Source organism: Pan paniscus, chromosome 5 (assembly GCF_029289425.2).
Source record: "Pan paniscus chromosome 5, NHGRI_mPanPan1-v2.0_pri, whole genome shotgun sequence".
In the NCBI taxonomy this organism is placed as follows: Eukaryota; Metazoa; Chordata; class Mammalia; order Primates; family Hominidae; genus Pan; species Pan paniscus.
The window spans coordinates 35,700,138-35,721,551 of NC_073254.2; the positions used below are offsets into that span (position 1 = coordinate 35,700,138).

The following is a 21,414-nucleotide window of genomic DNA, read 5'->3' on the forward strand; positions in this document are numbered from 1 at the left end:
GTTTGAATCTGATCCTGTCATCATGACTCTAGCTAGTTATTTTGCAGACTTGTTTATGTGGTTGCTTCATAGTGTCATTGGTTTTTGTACTTCAGTGTGTTTTTCTAGGGGCTGGTAGTGGTTTTCCTTTTCCATATTTAGTGCTTCCTTCAGGAGCTGTTGCAAGGCAGGCCTGGTGGTGACAAATACCCTCACCTGGAGATGTCACCAGTGGGGGCTGCAGAACAGCAAAGATGGCTGCCTGCTCCTTCATCTTGGACCTCTTTTCCAGAGTGACAGCGACCTAATGCCAGGGGGCATGCTCCTGTATGAGGTGTCTGGTGACTCCTGTTGTGGGGGTCTCACCTAGTCAGGAAGCACAGGATCAGGGACCTGCTTAATGAAGCACTCTGGCTGCCCCTTGGTGGAGCGGGTTTGCAGCACTGAGAGGAATCCCCATCATCTGGAGTGCCCAGCCTCTTCATAGCCAGCAGGCAGGAAAGACTAAGTCTGCTGAACCATGGAGACTGCAGCTGCCCCTCCCCTCAGGGGCTCTGTCCCAGGGAGATCAGAGTTTTCTCTGTAAACCACTGGCTGGAGTTGGTGAAATTCCCACAGGGAGGCCCCACTCAGTGAGGAGGAGAATGGATCCGGGTCCCACCTAAAGAAGCAGTCTGGCCACGATCTGCCACAGCCACTGTGCTGCATTGTGGGGAGTTCCTCCTGGTCCAGACTGCCCAGTCTTCCTAGCACCAGCAGGGGAAAACAGAAGACTGATGCTGCAGTTTCAGTGATGGCAGCCACCCTCACCTCTAGGAACTCGGTCATCTTAGGCAGTCTCCAGCTTGCTGCTGCTGGCTGCAACTTGAGCATCTGCTGAGGATCTGCACAGCTCTGTGCTTGGGACCCAAGGCCCTGTTGGCATGGGCTCACAGGGGGATCTACTGATCCATGGGTTGCACAGATTCATGGAAAAAGCATGGTTTCCTGGATGGGTTAGCACAATCACTCACCGCCTCCCTTGGCTGTGAGTGAGAGCTCCCCTTGCCCCATGCAGCTCCCAAGTGAGCCATTGCTTCGCCCTGCTTTTCCTCACTCTCAGTGGGTTGCACCAACCACCTAGTCAGTCCCAATTAGAGAACCTGGATACCTCAGCTGAAGGTGCAGGATTCACTCACCCTTTTCATTCTTCACGGTGGGAGCCACTGATGGCAGCTGCTTCTAATTGGCCATCTTGGCCCCTCCCCTGATTTTAAAAATATTTTAAGTACCTTTTAGGGTACAAGTGGTTTCTGGTTACATGGATGATCTATATAGGGTGAAGTCTGAGATTTTAGTGTACCCTTCACCCAAGTAGTGAACACTGTACCTGATGTATGGTTTTTTATCCCTCGCTCCTGTCCCACCCTCCCCCTTCTGAGTCTTCACTGTTCATTATTCTATTCTGTCTGCCTTTGTGTACCCATAGCTTAGCTCCTACTTATTTATAAGTGAGAACATACAGTATTTGCCTTCCTCTGGTTTTTGTAACAGGGTAATGCTGGACTCTAAAAAGAGTTTCTTTCTCATCTATCTTTGAAATAGTTTCCATAGAATTGATTTTATCATTCTTTAAATGTTTGGTAGAATTCACCATGAAACCATATAGTCTTGGGTGGTTTCGTTTTGTGTTGTTTTGTTTGGGTGGCAAGATTTTAAATTACAAGTTTTTGTAATAGACAAAAGAATATTCAGGTTTTTGGTTTCTTCTTGAGTCCATTTTCATAATTTATATCTTTCAAAGAATTTGCCCATTTTATCTAAGTTGGGAGTTTACTGGCATAAGGTTCATAGTATTCTTTGTATCCTTTTACTGTTGGTAGCATCTGTAGTGATGTCCCATCCTTCATGCCTAAAGCTGGTCATCTGTATCTTCTTTTCTTTTCTCAGCCTAACTAGTACATTACTAATTGTATTGACTTTTTTCAAAGATGTACTTTTTACTTTTATTGATTTTTCTCTATTTTCTATTTCATTGATTTCTTATTTTACCTTTATTATTTTCTTTATTTGTCTTTTCATTTGATTTTTTCTCTTTGTTAGCTTCTTGAAGTGGAAGGTTGGATTTTTATATCTAACACAGAAATTAAAATCTATAAATTTTTCTCTAAGCACTGCTTTAGTTGCATATCATATATTTAGATGTGTTATGATTTCATTTTCATTCAGTTCAAGATATTTTTCTCCCCTGCCTACCTCATTTTTTCCCCAAAAGTATTGAATATTTGTCCTAGAATAAACCTCCACAGGATAAGAATTATTTATTTTAATCATGTGTTTTGTTTATGTCTATAATTTTGGTGGGTCTAGTCCTTTGCTGATCATTTTTCTCTTTGTCTTTTGAGATGATTAGTATGTGTATGAGTCCTACTTTATTCACATGTAGAATTTGAAGCTCACAATTTATTGATCTAAGGAATGAAATAGAATTATTATTTTCTGTATTTTTGCCAGTGAAACACCAAATGGCAAGTAAAAATCTTGAGATGAATGTTTAAAGTGTGGGGTGTGTATATGTTTGTATTTTTATTCAAGGTGAAATAATTAACTTTTAAAATATTTATGGCTTTCTTAAATTCCAGGCTAGAGCCAACAAATAGTTTGCCTGTTCCTTACATGTCCCTGATATATCTTTACAAGTAATCATAGCACTGCTTCTGACAAGGTCAGATGCATAATTGGAACCTTTCTTACTCCATTCCCAAGCTATTTAATAAACCCATTTTGCCAGTAAATATAGGGGAGAAAAAATAATGGGCCAAAATTTTCCTGTTGTTTAAGCTAAATGAATATTTTCATTTTCATCTTCCTTTCAGAATTATTTTCTAATACTAGTATGAAAACATACATAAAGTTCCTAAAATTGAATAACATATTACTTAGTATTTACATACATTACACACAGCTTAAATAAGTTTGTGGAAATGATTATTTTAAAAATTTTAGTATTTTGAAAATTCATGTCATCTCAAAAATAGCTTTTACCCAGAATTAGCATCTTAAATATTTGGATTAATATTCTGTTTTACACCCTTTATAATTTTCTCCTAGCCATTTAAATCATATTCTAGTAATTTAGAATTTGTTCCACTTCAAACTTCTTTGATTTTCCCATACTAAAGAGAATTATTTACTAGGCAAATCAACAGTGTAAATGAGATTTCAGTTGGTTCACCTAAAGAGTCAGATTATTTTCAAGAATGTAAGTAGGATCATTTGCATATATAAAATTAATGTATAGATCCACCTCATCTCACATTAAAGTGCAGTCTCTACTTAAAAAACATTTTATAAGCAATCAGTTCATATTCTTATATACTTTGAAACCATTAAACTGCTTTTACTTTTCAATATTGACTAGTATAAGTTGCTATTCACAGTGGCCTGCCTCCTCCCTTGCTATCAGGCAACTTTTTGTTTACCTTGCCAAATATATCCATGCATTGAAAATCCCTTTCCCTAACATTTACTATGATTTCTTTAAAGGTTTCTCTTTTGTCAGTATGACCCTTAAGGCCAAAGTAAGCAGGTGTTGCATAACACTGGGTTCAACCATAATGTATCAAGAAGGATAGAGGGAAAATCAGTAAGGTACTTTCCTGTGGGAATACCCCATAATCTAGTGCCAAACTTATTCTAATTCATAGCTGAGGACAATAACCTTTGTTTTTACAGTATTTCCCATGCAGTTTCTAAGATTTATTTTTAAAAATGTTCTAGGAGAGATGGACTATTCTCTATTATGATCCACTGTGATCCATAACTTTTATTTTTAGCTTTAGACCTTTTGATCATAATTATTGAAAAGGCAAGTATAAAACTAGCTAGCTGGAAAGCTATTCTACATGCTTTAGTCTACAAAAATGGTCTTTTTATTTATAGCCTACATGTAAAATCATATGATATTTGTGATTTTTCAAATGTAATTTTGATAGTTACCTTTAAAGAAGAAAATATGTTTATATCACAATAAAAAGTTTAAATTTGTATTCAAATATACTGTTTTATTCTTCTGCATGAATATTGTCTCTTTTTCTGTTTATCATCACGGAGAAAAGTTCCAGTCCTTGGAATTTATCTTACTAACTAAAGTTCAGCCCAGTAACTAGCTAGGTGAGACCAAGAATAAATTAGGAACAAAATATTTTGAAAAATAGATTTGTCGTGCTTCTTTCACACTGGGTGTTAAGTAGTGTGTGAAGAAAATATGGAAAGCTGTTGTTTTATGAAACTATATTAGGAATATAATAATTTGACTGTCCTCATTGGTATATCCCTTGTTCCCTCTTATGCCCCCAAATATCTCATATATCTTAATTTGATAAACTGTTTTCATTCTTTCATGTAGAACTGTTTTTTGTTTGTTTGTTTGTTTGAGACGAAGTCTTGTTCTGTCACCCAGACTGGAGTGCAGTGGCGCGATGTCGGCTCACTGCAACCTCCACCTCCCGGGTTCAAGCGATTCTCCTGCCTCAGCCTCCCGAATAGCTGGGATTACAGGCACCTGCCACCTCACCCAGCTAATTTTTGTATTTTTAGTAGAGACAGGGTTTCACCATGTTGGCCAGGCTGGTCTCGAACTCCTGACCTCAGGTGATCCACCCACCTTGGCCTCCCAGAGTGCTGGGATTACAGGCACGATCCACTACATCTGGCCAGAACTGTTTAAATGATAGGAAAGTTGATATTCTATGCTTTGACGTTTGGAGCCATTTTCCCTATTGTTTATGGACTCAGAGTAATACTGGATTTTTAAATAAGTTAATGTAATTCTGTTATTGTTATACTATTAAAACAGAACAATGTCTGTGCCATATTTATGGAGGCACTAAATGGCCACGAGGAAATGACTTCCAAGATGCCAACATTTGGGCCTATCAAAAACAAAGGCAGCTTGCTACCTTATCGCTGAATGATAAAAAGATTTTAGTGCTTTGCTCTTAAATATAAAAGAACAGCAAGAATTGTTCTTTAGTGGTGGAAAGTCTCAACCATGAATGAGAGTAACCAACAGACAAATTTCAGTGAACAGAAGAAAAATTACAAAAACCTTTAATTGACATCCTCAGATAAATAAGAAAAGATATTGTGTCCCTAAACAGGATACTGTGAAAAGGAAAATTAGAGAAAGAGCTCTGAGAAATGTAAATAGTAATATTGAATTAATTTTTTTTGCAATAAAATAGTTGGAAGGTAAGCTGAAGTAAAATTTCCAGAAAATAGAAGGGCAGACATGAAAGAGAGAAAAAGCTAAGAGATCAACCCAGTGGTTTCAACATTCAAAAGAAAGGAGTCCCTGAGAGAAAAATTATTAAAGAAATAATATCAGAAAACTTCCTCAACCTAAAGCCCATGAGTCTCCAGACTATACCTTGTACAAAGATTTAAAGACCCAGTCCAAGGCATATTATCACATTGAGCATAAAAATATCTTAAAAGCTTCTAAAAAGAGAATGGTGTGGGCACATTTAAAGAAGTGCGCATCCAAGTTAATCCAGACATCCCATTAGCAATTTTTTCAGCTTAAAAAAAGAGGAACAATGCAAAATTTGTATGGATAATACTTTTGACTTGGAGTGCTACACACAACCAAATGTCGCTCAGTTGCATGGCCTAAGACCATGCATATAGAGACAACAACAAAATTTCCCTGGTATCTTTCTGATGAAGCTTCTGAAAGAAAGCACACCCCTATAGAATGAAGGAGCTAATCAAGAATTAAGAAGACATAGGATCCGGGAAAAAAAGATTATTGAAAAAAGGATACCAAGAAGCAACATTCAAGGATGATAACCAGTTCACTATAAAAGCAACACACACCTGCAAGGAGTGGCATTTCCAGAAAAAGAACAGGGGACTGGTACATTATACAATATGTCAAAGGTTTAGAAAACAGTATTGATTTTTGATAGCCCTAATGGAGTCTGGAAAACATCAGCATAGGTATATAGAACATTAAGCTAATTTTTTTAAAAAGAGAAGCAATTATTAACTCTAGGAAAAATTACACATTGTGGAAAAACAAAACTGAATAGTATATCAATTGGCTCTACAGTGAAAGTTATCTTTGCAATTGTACCAATGGAAGTACTGTGTTAACTAGGAGTTGTTCCTTGATTTCTTTGGGAGGGTAAGGATAGAGTAGTTCAAGAGTTAAAGCCTCATTTACCATAATAGAGAAGTTAGTAACTTATTGCCTAAAAATTAGTAAATCTAGAAATGGCAGAATTAGCATCTATTTTTAAATATAGAGGAAAGAACAAAGAACCATTTAAAAGAATTTAAGATGGGTTTCCCTGGAAATGGCAGGCAGCCAACTGTTTTTCATTTTAAACTTTTGGTATTTAGGACTCTTTAAAACTATTTGCACATGTGCTTTTTATAAAAATAAATTTTAATTACCATAAAATTGTATTTAAAATGTCAGGGAAATAGAATAATTATGGCTTATAGTCAAGTTTTTACATTTTTGTCTTGTTATTTTCTAGAGTTCCTGGAATAACTATTGCTACAGATATTATCTGTGGTTTTCCTGGAGAAACAGATCAGGATTTTCAAGAAACAGTGAAACTTGTTGAAGAGTACAAATTCCCAAGCCTCTTTATTAACCAATTTTACCCAAGACCAGGAACTCCTGCTGCAAAAATGGAACAAGTTCCAGCACAAGTGGTAAGATCTTTTTCTTGTAAGGTATTGTTTTTTGCCAGTAGCTGTAGAAATGCAGCTGTGTTGCCTACCTTCACACAACTTGCTCATGTTATAACCCTTAAATTACAAAATATGGAGAGATTTCCAAGTTGGGGTCAGGGGCCAGGGGGCCATGGATGAGTTAAATGACCTTAGGCAACTAAAATATAATCACCTTTTTCTTCTTTTGAACAGTAAAATTCAGATGACTTGGGGAAAAAAATTTTTAATTAGTATCTAGTATTTACCTGTGTGTAGAAGATAAACTTTTGGATGTTTCAAAATAAGGCAATATTTAAATATTTGTGTGTAAATGAGGCTTCATTTTTACCCCACTTTTTAAGAGGCCCTTTTCATAGTTTGTTATTGATTGGCATCCCCCTAGTTTTGCTACTTTTCTATTGGATAGATTTGATGCTATCTTTCTACCTTTTTTTTTTCTTTCAGTTTTTTCACAACGAGCCTCAATTTAATTTTATCCTTTCATGTTCACAGATACAGTAGAATAAGATGACTCATAATGAATGTGAATAAGTTTGGAATCAAGTAAAGGCAAAATGTTTCCCAGAATGCCCCAGAAATTAAGGGTCTCAAAACAAATATCTACTTTCTAGATTCATTGGCTGAATATGGGCAAATGTAAAATAAGCCTGAAGAGCAAGTAGAAATTTAAGTGAAAATTTTCTACTTTGTTTCTAATAACTATTAGTTTGGTGCAAAAGTAATTGCGGTTTTTGCCTTTAATTACCGCAATTACTTTTGCACTAACCTAAATTTTAAAAAATTATGCCCTGTCATTAATTTGCCTCAAATGTTTTTATGAATAAATATGCAAAGAAATAATCCAGAGCTTGTTACTGTTTTTCTGTTATAGCGTAAGTGAATATCAAACACAACATATATATTCTTTCAATATTTGGTTGAAAAATAGATGTGTATTAGTTAAAGTCTGTTTTTTCCAAAATCAAAAGTGAATATCATAAAACCAAAATGAAGAGCATTATTTGTTTTCCCCAAATTTTCCTCATCTTAATTTTACAACTTTCTGTCTATACAAGGGTAAGAAAATATTTTGCAGGTGGACCATTTAATTTTCTTTCTAATCTAATCAATGAAAAAAAAAGCAGATTGTAACACCACAAATCGTTAACTTCCCACAAACATAAAAAGATGCCAAATTAATTCATTTTCTTCTATATCACAAGTATATATTATTGAGGGATAACTTACATCCAGCAAAATTCACTCTTTTTGGTGTACAGTTCTATGACTTCTAGCAAATGCATATAGTAGTGCAACCTACTACATCACAGTCAAGATATAGAACAATTCCATTAGCCCCCTCAAGATTCCTTTTTACCCTTTTGTTTTGTTCTGTTGTGTTTTGTTTTGCTTTCAGACAGGGTATCGCTCTGTTGCCCAGGCTGGAGTGCAGTGCTGCAATCTTGGCTCACTGTAGCCCCAACCTCCTGGGCTCAAGCAGTCCTTCCACCTCAGCATCTCAAGTAGCTGGGACTACAGGTGTGTGCCACCATGCCCAGCTCATTTTGTTTTTTAGTTTTCATAGAGACAGAGTCCTACTATGTGGCCCAGGTTGGTCTCGAACTCCTGGACTCAAGCGATCCTCCCATGTTGGTCTCCCAAAGTGCCAGTATTACAGGTGTGAGCCACTGCGCCCAGCTGATCCTTCTTACCCTTTTTTGTAATCATCTACTCCCTCTATTCACACCCAGTTCCTGACAACTACTGATCTGTTTTCTGTTCTCATAGTTCAATCTATTTTAAACTTTACTTCTTCTTTGCTAAAAAAGCTTTTGTACTGTACCTACAGAAAAGTATATGGCTGTGCACTTTTGTAAAGTGAATACTTCCTTATAACTACCAGTCAGATCAAGAAGTTGAACATCACCAAGTACCACACAGGTCCCTGTCATGTCCTCCATTTACTGTCCTCTCCCCCTCCTCAAAGGAAGCCACCGTGCCTTATTCTGACACCACATGATAGTTTTATCCATTATTATTCTGGATATAAATGTAAGAATTCATGTTTGAGTGCTTGGATTTTGGGTTTTTGGGGATTTGTTTGTTTTTGCATAACATTATGTTGGCGAACTAATCTGTTTTTAAAGTAGCTGTAGTTCATCCATTGTTATTGCCAGGCAGTGTTCTACAGCATGCGTATATATATCACAGTTTATTCATCCTATTGATTATTAGCCGGGCGTGGTGGTGGGCGCCTGTAGTCTCAGCTATTCGGGAGGCTGAGGCAGAAGAATGGCGTGAACCTGGGAGGTGGAGCTTGCAGTGAGCTGAGATGGTTCCACTGCAGCACTCCAGCCTGGGCGACAGAGCAAGACTTGGGTATTTTCAAAATCCCAATATTAGTATTGCAGCAAATACAGCTGACAGGGTTCTTCTTGTTTTTTTCTTTTGTTCCACTTGTGTGTAAACTTTTCCACTGGGGGGTCTGGCTAGGAGTGGAATCGCTGAGTCATAAGAAATGAAATTGATCTGCTTTACTAGATAACTGCCAAATAGTTTCCCCAAATAGTTGAATAAATTTGCAATCCCAGCAACAATATATAAAAATGGTAGAAGCTCCATATTCTTACCAGCTCTTGGTATTGTTACATTCTTAATGTTAGCCATTCTGGTGGGAATGTAACTTAATTTTAATTGTAGTTTTATATTTTCCTGTTAATTAACCATTTTGAGTGTCTTTTATATGTTTATTAGCTATTTGGGTGTCTTTCTTCATGAATTACCTGTTCAAATCTTTTGCCCATCTACCTGTTGGTTTACCAGTTTGATTTACAACCCGCCCTGACCCCCAATTTATAGGAGTTATTTACGTATTCTGGCTACAGCTCCTTGGCAGGTCATGGTAATTTAAATATCTTCTTCCATTCTGTAACCCACCTTTTCTCTTCATGGTGCCTTTTGAGGAACAGACGTTCTTCATTTTAATGTAGAATTTATCAATTTTTTTTATGTTAGTGCTTTTTGTGTCCTCTTAAGAAATGTTTACCTTCTCCACACCATCATAAAGATACCCCTCAATGTACTCTTCTAGAAATTTTATCATTTTGCCTTTTACCTTTAAATCTGCAGTCCAATTGGAATTTATTTTAATTTAAGGTATGAGGTGTGTTTGGGTTTCAGGGGAAGTTCACGTTTGTTTTGGGTTTTTTTTGCCTCGGAAGCTATCCATTTGAGTCAATGCAGTTTATTGAAAATATCATTCTTGCCTCACTCGCCTGCCTGGTCACCTTTATTATAAATCACATGTATGTACATGTGTGGGTCTGTCCTGGGCATCTATTCTGTTCCTTTGGTCTGTTTGTCAGTCTTTCCACCCATACACAGGTTAACTACCATAGCTTTATAGTAAGTCTTGATATTGGCAATGTAAGTATTTCAATGTCGTATTTTTCTTGAAATTGCCCTAACTATTGTTGTTCCTTTGTTTTTGTAAATTTGTCAAGTTTCACCAAAAATCCTGCTGGAATTTTGATTAAGATCATATTGATTTTATAGGTCATTTGGGGGAAACTGATGTTGTTATAATATCAAGTTTCTGTCCTTAAATGAAGTATATGTCTCCATTTATTTTGATCTTCTCTAATTTCTATCAATAATGTTTTATAATTCTCTGTATATGTCTTACATATCATTTTATTAAATATGTTCCTACATGTGTGTTTCCATTGATACTATTGAAATGATTTTCATTTTTGTTGCTACTTAGAAATAAAGTTGATTAAAATATATTTATTTTGCCCAACTAATTCACTTATTAATTCTAATAGTGTTTCTGTAGGGTATTTTTTTAGATTTTCTTAGTATACAGTTATGTCATCTGATAGTCATAGTTTTAATTTTTCCATTCCAATTCTCATGACTTTTATTTCCTTTTCTTATCTTACTATACTGGCAAGAATGTTCAGTACACTGAGTAGAATTGGGCATCTTTCTCTTCTTCCCAAGCTCAAGGGGAGAGTTTTCAGAATTTTACCATTAAATGTAAAAGTTAGCTGTAGTTTTGGAATTAGTAAAGTTCCTTTCTATTCCTATTTTTCCCTGTGTCTGTGTGTGTGTTTTAATCATGAATAGAGTTGAACTTTATCATATGCTTTTTTGTCTATTGAAATAATATGATTTGTTTTTTGTTCTAAGTCTCTGTTAATATTATAACCTACATTGAATGGTTTTCAAATATTAAATTAACCTTGCATTCCTGGAATAAGCTTTACTTGGTTGTGATATATTGCTATTGATAAAATATTTCTGTTGTCTTGGTTATATTTCATGAAGGTTTTGCATTTTTGTTCATGGAAGACATTGATCTGTAGTTTTCTTGTAATGTCTTCTTAATTTTGTTATCAGAGTAGCATTGGCCTCATAGAATTAGTTGAGAAATCTTCCTTCCTCTACATTTTTCTGGAAGAGTTTGTATAGAAGTAAAGTATTTCTTTTTAAAATATTTGATAGAATTGCCCAATAAAATCCCCCAGATTTTCTTTTTTTCTTTTTCTTTTTTTTTTTTTTTTAAGACAGAGCCTTGCTCTGTCACCCAGGCTGGAGTGCTGCAGTGGCGCCATCTCAGCTCACTGCAAGCTCTGCCTCTCGGGTTCACGCCATTCTTCTGCCTCAGCCTCCCAAATAGCTGGAACTACAGGCGCCCGCCACCACGCCCGGCTAATTTTTTTGTATTTTTAGTAGAGTCGAGGTTTCACCGTGTTAACCAGGATGGTCTCGATCTCCTGACCTCGTGATCTGCCCGCCTCAGCCTCCCCAAAGTGCTGGGATTACAGGCATGAGCCAGGTCCCCCAGATTTTCTCATTCTCCTCACCCCCAGGTTACACACCCTTTCTAATCTCTGGGACTGTGAATTTGATATTTGCTGTACTTGCTGATCGTTTGGTTCCACTCTGTGTAGTTATCTTTCCCTTTTCCTGAAAGATAGCACATGTGTACAGCTGAATAATTTTCTCGGCCTGATCCTGCCATGAGAATGTTAAGAATCCTATAGCCTCTTTTTATTTTGTACTGTCTCTGTCCCTTTTAGTCTACACTGGCAGTGTGAATTTTTTGTTAGTTTATTTGGTTTTGGTTTGTTTGGGTTTTTTTCTTTTTGTTTCTGTCTCTTTTTTTTTTTTTTTTTTTTTTTGGCTCAGTTTTCTCAGGAATTTTGTGGGTCTTCCCTGGATTTCACTGGAACTTACTCCATTAGATAAATGCTATATCCACAGATCTTTTTGAGATCATCCCTGCTCTACCTTAGCTTCTTGCTGAGAGTACTTTTCTTTGTATTTATCCTGCTTGAGGATTCTTGGTGTTTTTTTGCCCTGTGTCCTCATTTTTTTCAGAAGGTTTGGAAACCTTAGCCATTCTTTCTTCAGATACATATTCTACTCTATTCTCTCTTCCCCTGTGATTTCAGTTACATGTGCTAGATATTTTCTTTTGTTCCCCAATATCTGATATATTCTTTGCTATACTTTGTGCACTTTGTTCTGTGTTTCTGTCTGGATATTTCCTCTTTAGCTGTTTCCTATTTCCTTGGTATTCGTAACTGTCCCTGGGCCAACATCCACAGAAATTGTAGTCCCTGAACAGCAGTGTTGGCAGCAGCTGTGAGGCTGCTGGAAATGCAGACTCTCAGGCCCCACCCTAGACCTGTTCAGTCGCTGTCTGCATCTCCAGGTGATTTGTGTATACATTAAAATTTGTGAAGCACTGATCTTGCTTACTAATCCTTTCTTCATTTGTTTTTAATCTGCTGTCAAACCCATCTATGGGATTTCTAATTTTAGTTAATGTGTTTTTTAATTCTAGAATTATAGTTTGAATTTTCATAGATTTCCATGTTCTAATTAAATTATTCATATTTTCCTTTATAGTTTTTAAACATTTATATGGTTTGGCTTTGTGTCCTCACCCAAATCTCATCTTGAATTGTAATCCCCACGTGTCAAGGGAGAGACCTGGTGGGAGGTGACTGGATCATGGGGGCAGATTCCCCCATGCTGTTTTCATGATAGTGAATGAGTTCTCACAAGATCTGATGGTTTTATAAGGGGCTCTTCCCCCTTGACTCTCCTCTCTCCTGCCACCTTGTGAAGAGGGTGCCTGCTGCCCCTTCCACCGTGATTGTAAATTTCCTGAGGCCTCCCCGGCCATGTGGAACTGTGAGCCAATTAAACCTCTTTTCTTTATAATTTACCCAGTCTCAGGCATTTCTTTATAGCAGTGTGAAAACAGACTAATACAAACATATTACTTAGTTATCTTAAAGTCCATTCCAAAATCTCCAGTATTTGGATCTGATATTGGTTCATTTCTGCTTTTTAGTTTTGTTTTTTCTTGATTCTGGTCGTTTGTCTTTTTCTCCATGTACCTAGTATTTTTTTTCTTTTTTTGAATGGTGGCCATTGTTTATTTTTTAAAAACCTGTAGATTCTAGGCTATCATGTATCTTCCTCCAGGGAGGATTTTATTTTGCTTCTGCCAGGTGCTAAGGTAAGAACTGATTATTTTAATCTGACTGAGATGGATTTTTGAGACTGTTTTTCACTCTTTCTGATGACTGCTTTATTTCTGCCTGCCCTTACTTTTGAATGCAGCCAGTTGTGTGCTAGTGTTTAACAAGTGACTCTCAGGAGAAAGAGTTCTGATCTGTAGCATTTGCCAGTTTCCATAGTGTGAATACTTCCACTGTTGCCAATTTCAGATTACCAATGTTACATCACTGAAGATAGCACTGGGAAGCGATACACACAGCCAGCTTTTGTGAATTGGTACATGCCACATTAACGTACCACCTAGTGTAGTTCTTCTAGTACCCAGCTGAAATTCTATGGTGATTTTACCAGGACTTTTTCTTTATGGCAGATCTTCAACTCTAATTTTTGTATCTCACGCTCATGAGAATGCATCAGGCTCTGTGTATTTACTCCGCCTCTTAGCTTTTGTTTGGCTGTTCAGCCCCCCAGGCACTACTTAACATTGATAAATGTCTAGAAGGAAAAAGTGACTCCAAATATTGAGCTGTCCTCCATGGGCTTGTCTCCTTTCTGGGAGCTTGATCTCTCACTTCCTTGGTAGCTTTTTCATGTTTAAATAGTACAGATTGTACATTTTATTCACCTTTTTAATTGTTCTTGGCAAGAACATTGGTCTGATACTAGCTAGTTAGCCAGAAGCAGAACTCATTGCATAAAATCAGCTTTTAAATGCCTTTTTTTCAGAGCTTGCAGTGAGCCAAGATTGTGCCATTGCACTCTAGCCTGGGTGACTGAGCGAGACTCCGTCTCAAAAAAAAAAAAAAAAGGCTTTTTTTGTCTTGTCTTTTATCTTCTAAACGTAGCCTGTTACCATCTTCCTCACGTTTTAGACTTCAGTCACCCAGGCCTGGAATGGAGTATCTTTTTTTTTTTTTGTCTTTATTTTTTAAAGCACTTTTAGGTTCACAGCAACATTAAGCAGAAAATAACACATAGAGTTGCTGTATGTTTCCTGCCCCTACACATGCACAGCTTTTCCCAATACATTTATTACAATCAATGAACCTACATTACATATCATTTTCACCCAAAGTCCATAGTTTACATTAGGATTGATCCTAGGTGGTATACATTATATGGGTTTTGACAAATGTGAAATGACAAGCATCCACCACTATAGTATCATCAGAATAATTCCGTTTCTCCAAAATCCTGTGTCCTCTGCTTGTTCATCCCTCTCTTTCCCAAACCCCTGGCAACCACTGATCTACTGCCTCTAATTTTGCCTTTTCCAGAATGTCATATATTTGGAAACATGGAGTGTGTAGACTTTTCAGATTGGCTTTTTTCGCTTAGTAATATACATTTAAGATTCCTTTGAATCTTTTCACGGCCTGATAGCTCATTTTATTTTAGCACTGAATAATATTTCATTGTGTGGACATAACACAATTTATCCATTTACTTACTGAAGGACATGTTGGTTGCTTCCAAGTTTTGGCAATTGTGAATAAATCTGCTATAAACATCCACGTGCAGGTTTTTGTGTGGACCTAAGTGTTCAGCTCATTTGGATAATTACCAAAGAGGAGCGTGATTCCTGAATTGTATGGTAAGAGTATGTTTGTAAAAGTATGTTTATAAAAAATTGCCACATTATCTTCCAAAGCCACTGTGCCATTTTGCATTCTTACCAGCAATGAATGAGAGTTCCTTTTGTTCCATATCCTTGCCAACATCCTTGCCAACATTTGGTATTGTCAGCATTTTGGATTTTGGCCATTGTAACAGGTGTGTAATGGTATCTCACTGTAGTTTTAATTTGTAATTCACTAATGACATATGGTGTTGAGTGTCTTTTCATATACTTATTTGCCATATGTATGTTTTCTTTGGTGAGGTGTCTGTTCAGGTCTGTTGCCCATTTTTAATCATGCAGTTTGTTTCCTTATTGTTGAGTTGTAAGAGTTCTTTGTATATTTTGGGTAACAATTCATTATTAGATGTGTGCTTTACAAATATATTTTTCCAGTCTGTGGCCTGTTTTCTCATTCGTTTGAAACAGACTAATTTTTGTTTATTTATTTTGTTTATTATTTTGTTTATTTAGCACTTGGAAATTTTTCAACTTTCCACTGCACTGCAATCTGAAACAGTAAACTTAGGTTCAGAGTGTCCTAGGCCAACTTGTGAAGCTGTTTCCTTTTATTATTCTCAGTTATACTGTTCTGTTCTCAAGAGTCAATATTTTGGGATTCTGCACTGTTGTTCTTCTCATGCAGCTCTTTATTAAACCTCTTTGTATTAATGTCCCAAAGCTTCTATAACAAAGTACCACAAACTAGGGGGCTTCAAAAAACAGAAATGTATTATCTTACGATTCTAGAGGCTACAAGTACAAAGAAAAGCCTCTTCTCCCTCAGAATCATGTACCAGAATCCTTCCTGGCCTGTCCCAGCTTCTGGTAATTTCCTGATGGTCTTTGGTGTTTCTTGGCCTGCAGCTGCATAGCTCTAGTCTCTGACTTTATTGTCACAAGGTGTCCGTGTATGTCTCTGTCTTTACATGGCTGTTTTCTTAAAAGGACTAAGTCATATTGGATTAGGGGCCCACCCTGCTCTTCATCTTTACTAGTTATGTCTGAAACAAGCCTATTTCCACATAAGGTAACATTCTGAAGTACTGGGGATTAGGACTTCAGTATGACTTTTTGTGGGGGATACAATTCAATCCACAAGACTCTTCGACATCCCTGTAATTATGCTCTAGGTAAAAACCATTGCCTGGAAGAGTTTCTTCTTTATAAAATGCAGAAACTTTGGTAAAAAGAAGCAAAAATGGTGAAACTTGAGAGATCTGCAGTCAAACAGAAGATATATGATGTGCACTGAGTCTTCTTGGTTCTCTTAAATTTACTAAAAATTAATAATTGTCTACTCTACCAGTCTTAGGTAGTTTATGAAACTGCTTATGAAACTAGAATTCACTAAAATATAATACTATTGCAAAATGGGTAGCAGTTTTTTGGTTTTTTCTTTCTTAAAAATTTATTATTTTTTTAAAATTTCAATAACTTTAGGAGTACACATGGTTTGTGGTTATATGGATGGATTGTATAGTGGTGAAGTCTGAGGTTTTAGTGCACCCATCATGTGAGTAGTGTACATTGTACCCAAAACGTAGTGGTGTTTTTTTTTTAATCCTTCACCTACTACCTCCCCACTTCTGAGTCTCCAAAGCCTATTTCCTTGCCAAAAGAATAATCAGTGAACATATGTACAATTATTGTGTGCCAATTGTAAATTTTTTAAAAATCAATAATGAAAGTAGATGCTAACCCATTATTAGAAGAAGAGTACAATACCAGTTGCTTTCAAATAGTATCTTTTTTGTTTTGACTTTAGAATGCCTCTTAGTGAAGATATACTATTTTCTTAGATACGTTTTATTTCTGCTAACAACAAGTCCCAAAAAATGTTCTTCTCCTGTAAATGACATAAGGATAAGTATACTCTCCCCATCATATTTACTTTTACATAAATATTAGCATTAATATAAATAAATTTCAGTGTTTTAATGTATTATGGCAGAGCTCTAATAAATGAACTAAATTGTTTGTATTCTTAATTATTTAAATCCCAAATGGATAAGACACCCTTTAGTTGAATTTTCTATTTGTATAGGGGGAGAGATGAATTCTTTGCCTTGATTGCCTACTGAAAAAAAAGAGTATAATCCTCTTAACTTTATAATGAAAATAAATTAGATAATATATTTTCATGAACAGGATAAACTAAAATTTATTTTTTTAGCTTTTACAAGACTATAATATATAAGCGATTTAATAATGAAATCACCTAAGCCAAATGAGAGCGACTAGATTTTTAGATGTAAGGTCAGATTTGCAAGTTTATATTTTCTGTTCCATTAAGTCTTCCTTCATTAGTCTTCATTCATTTGAAGTAATTCCAGTAGTATTTTTAAATTGTGGCTGAGATTCTTGGTCTGCCTAGGAAAGGTCACCTAAGTTTAAAAAGTCTTTTGATCCTCGGCGGTCAATTCCAGACTTTGCTTTTTAGAAAATATTGATGATGAATAATGAAATTGTTGTGAAATCTTTATATTAGGAGTCTTATGACTTGAAAAAAACAATTAGATGGCAAGAGTGGCTGTTAGAATGTTTATATAGCTTTAAGATGTTAAATTGTGATACATCTACCTACTTGCTTGTCTTACATGTTGGAACCAGAGAGTAAAGGCAATATCTTTAAATATATGTCCTCATAAAAGAATCATAGTTCACTTACCTGCAGTTTCTGGAACTTTTACCCTTAAGAAAGAATGTAAGGGAGTGTTTCTAAGAGGGCTGGAGGGACATTCTTGTGGGGGTTAGAGACAGCTTTGCCAAAACGGTCTCTGGCAGATTTTCCTTGTGAGGAATTACATTGTTGCTGTGGGTGTTCATACCAAGGCAGGGTGACCACTTGGAACAGATATTGAATAAAGAATATTCTTAAATCATATATAGAAGCTTACTCAATGACATACAGTGACTCTCCCAAATCTAGCTGCCAGTGGGTCAAGGAATATTTTATTTTTCACACACACAGACACGTGAGTGCGCACATGTACATATGTCTGAGAAACATAGCATATAAAAGAGCTTTGTCACTTTCTTTAAATGCCTTTAAACCTTTTTGTTTCTGAGTGTAATCCTTACGTTTAACAACTCAGTGTTTTAAAGAATATCACGTTGCCTTAATGGAAGGAATCCTGAATCTTTTAGCTTACTCAATAACAGAATTACATTATTTACTCAGTGTCAGATTTTTTAATTAAATTTGTTTTCTTGGAGGAAAGAGAAAAAATATTTTCAAGAATTTTTATACTCTGGATTGTTAAGTACCTTTTATTGTAAATTGATTCCCAAACATACCCATAGGGAAGACCCTTTTCTCAAGAACTTTTTCATTTTAACTTCTCTTTTTTAGAAAGACTATCTTGGCATTCTTATTCTTTTTTTTTTTTTTATTATACTTTAAGTTTTAGGGTACATGTGGCATTCTTATTCTTATGCAACTTAATTGTACTTGATCCCTTCCAGTTGATCTTTTGAAGTCCTTTCTTCTGGACACATCATTTTTGTTTTTACTTCCATTTTCGATGGAGTTTTTAGCCTGCCCATAATTTTGTTGTATCTGGATTTCAGCAGATCATTTAACAGAGCTTTTTATAATGACTCTATACTAGAGAGAAGTATGAGCTAGATTATAATAGAAAGATAGTTGAGAGCCTCCTACTTTGTGTGGGTTTTTATACAGAGGATATTTATTTAACATAAACTTAATGATCCCAAAGACTTCTTGAAATGCCCAATAATCTTTGATTTTTCTATTAGACAATTTTAAGGCCACTTTTCAACCTATATGTATAGAAAAGTTTAGGTGCTTTCTTTTTCTAGATGGTTGGTGTAAATATGTTATCTCCATTTCCCATTCTTTCACCTTCTATTTGTATTATGAATCTAATGACTTTTTGTTTGTACAATTGGTTGATCAAATCTTCTTGAATTCAAATAGGAATACTATTAAATTCATTGTTATAGGGGCTCAAATGGCAGCAATGAGACCTAATATGGTAGGCAGAGTAATGGGTCCTCAAAGATATCCATGTCCTGATCCCGAAACTTGTGAATATGTTACCGTGCATGGTGTATTAGTTCATTCTTGCACTGCTATAAAGAACTACCTGAGACTGGGTAGTTTATAAAGAAAAAAAGCTTAATTGTGCTCATGGTTCTGCAGGCTGTACAGGCTTCTGCTTTTGGGGTGGCTTCAGGAAACTTATAATCACTGCAGAAGGCAAAGGGGAAGCAGGTACATATTCACATGGCCAGCAGGAAAGGGGCAGGGGGAAGTGCTATACACTTTTACAACAACCAGATCTTGTGAGAACTCGCTCACTATCATGAGAACAGCAAGGGGGAAGTCTGCCCCCATGACCCAGTCACCTCTCACCAGGTCCCTTCTTCAACACAGTGATTACAATTCGACATGAGATTTGGGTGGGGACACAGAGCCAAGCCAAACCATATCACATGGTGAAAAGAACTTTGCAGATGCAATTAAGTTCAAGCTCTTGAGATGGGGAGGTTTTCATGGATTACCTGAGTGGGGTCAGTGTAACCACAAGGATCCTCATAAAGGGGAGCAAGAGGGTCCCAGTTAGAGGAGATGTGAGGGCAGAAACAAAGGTCAGAGTGATAAGCTCTGAAGGTCAAGGAAGGGACCACGGGCATAAAATGCAGGTGGCCTTTAGAAGCTGGAAAAGGCAAGAGCAGATTCTCCCCTAGAGCCTCCTGAAGGAACACAGCCCTGCCAAAACCCTTGATTTTAGGAGACTCATTTCAGATTTCTCACCTCCAGAACTATAATATAATAAATTTGTGTTTTGTGGTAATTTGTTACTGCAACTATATGAAACTTGTACACTATGGAATATTTTGATCTGAGAACATTGTCTGGCTTTTCGAGACAGCTAAATTAATTGATCTTTCAGGGCTTTATGTTACCCAGGGTTTGCTGTATCACTAGGTGACACATGCTTATTCCTAGATCTGTGAACAGTTAGCTAGATACTACCCTACAGTCACAATAATCTTTGGGCCTAATCATAATAATGATATAACAAAAGTAAGAGTAAGAGTTAACATTTAGCCATGATTATATGTCAGATGTTGTTCTGAGCCCTTTAATGTATTTCATTCTCACAGCTCTCTGCCGTTAGAACAGTTATTATTGTCATTCTGCACATCAGGAAACTGAGGCCATGAGTGATTAACTAGCCCAAGATCATACAGAGGAGCTCCTGCCTGCCTCTCCACTCCTCGATCTTGCCATTCCTTCCAACTCACTCTTTGCTCCCACATCTGACTGCTTGTAGTTCCCAGCATACTTTTATATTCATCTCCCCTGCCTCAGATTCCTTCCTTGTCCTCTTACACAGCGGGGTGCAGGGTGAGGAGGAGAGCTTGGATCATTTGCACTTAGCATTTAAGCCTCTCTTCAGCCTTCCCTGATCATCCCTGGCTTGGATGATCACCCTGTTCTCCTCCCCACCTCTTTCATGTTCCCATAAATTTTGGTGCCTATTTATACCCTGTCACTTATGATGTATAACTGGTTTTGAGAAATGTGGGGGCTAATCTTTCTATCATGTGCACCGAGCACAATACCTGGCATAGAGCAGGAACTCAGTATGTGTTGGATTGACAAATGCTGTAAAATTGAATTCTGAAAGTTGAGATGCCATCAGCTGTGAGAAGTGGGGGGTGCCTGTGTGAGAGCAAGAATGGCTGTTACAGGGGTGGCGTGGGACAGAACCTGGGCACAAATAAAACAGGGAACATTAATGAGAATAAAATTCATTCCCATTGGGGCGGTGAGATATATTTTTGTTTGTTTGTTTGTTTTTGATGAAGTGGAGAACAATATGCAGGAATAGGTTAGTGTCAATAAATGAGTCAGGTACTATAGGCAAGGCTTAGATTAAGATGGCTGTATAAGCCATGTTAAATAGCTTTAAACTGTCCTGTGGGCAGTAGGGAGCTACTGAGTAGTAGTGATCTTATGTCTGTTTTGGAAAGCTCTGTCTAGGTGGCAGGGGAACAAAGGAATCAGAAAGCCCGTTGAGAAGATACTGCAAGAGATAGATTTGGCAACTAGTAAGTGGATTTAAAGAATCTCTGTGACTTATTCCTGAGACTTTAGATACGTCTTCTTCTTTTGGACTAAATCATTCCAAGTCCCAGACTTAGTTGCATGTCAGCAAATTATTCTGTGTTCTATGGAAAACATTAACTCACGCCACAGGCATTCACTAATTGGGTTTTCCTTGACTGTAGACTTAACAGATCAAATATTGGTAGGCAAGAACATTTTACAAGGACCCTTGAACATTGCTGAAAATTTAAGGCAAATAAATTGATTTTGCCTTTTGCTTCAGCTGGTGCTGATGACATTATCTTCCCTAATGGTCATGAGATTACTTCCTGGACCAGGCCCAACCTCTTCTACTCTGAAGTAGAAACACCAACCCCTCCAGCCCTCTTTCCTTGTCTGCTCCCTATCTTTTCCCCCACTTGATTTTTATCTTTTCCCAAGCTGTTTCTACTCGCCAGTTACAGGATTGGCTTTTTTCTTG

The 21,414-nt window shown here is 36.8% G+C and overlaps 1 protein-coding gene across 3 annotated transcripts in view; it reads left to right on the forward strand.

The window, feature by feature from the left end:
* The window catches only part of CDKAL1 (CDK5 regulatory subunit associated protein 1 like 1), a 704,387-nt gene that overhangs the window by 531,048 nt on the left and 151,925 nt on the right, over positions 1-21,414 (forward strand). For all 3 annotated transcript variants that reach the window (XM_003823187.6, XM_034961532.3, XM_034961530.3), the window contains exon 12: positions 6,507-6,687. In XM_003823187.6, coding sequence (XP_003823235.1) covers positions 6,507-6,687 — 181 coding nt within the window. The remainder of the gene's footprint in view (positions 1-6,506; positions 6,688-21,414) is intronic.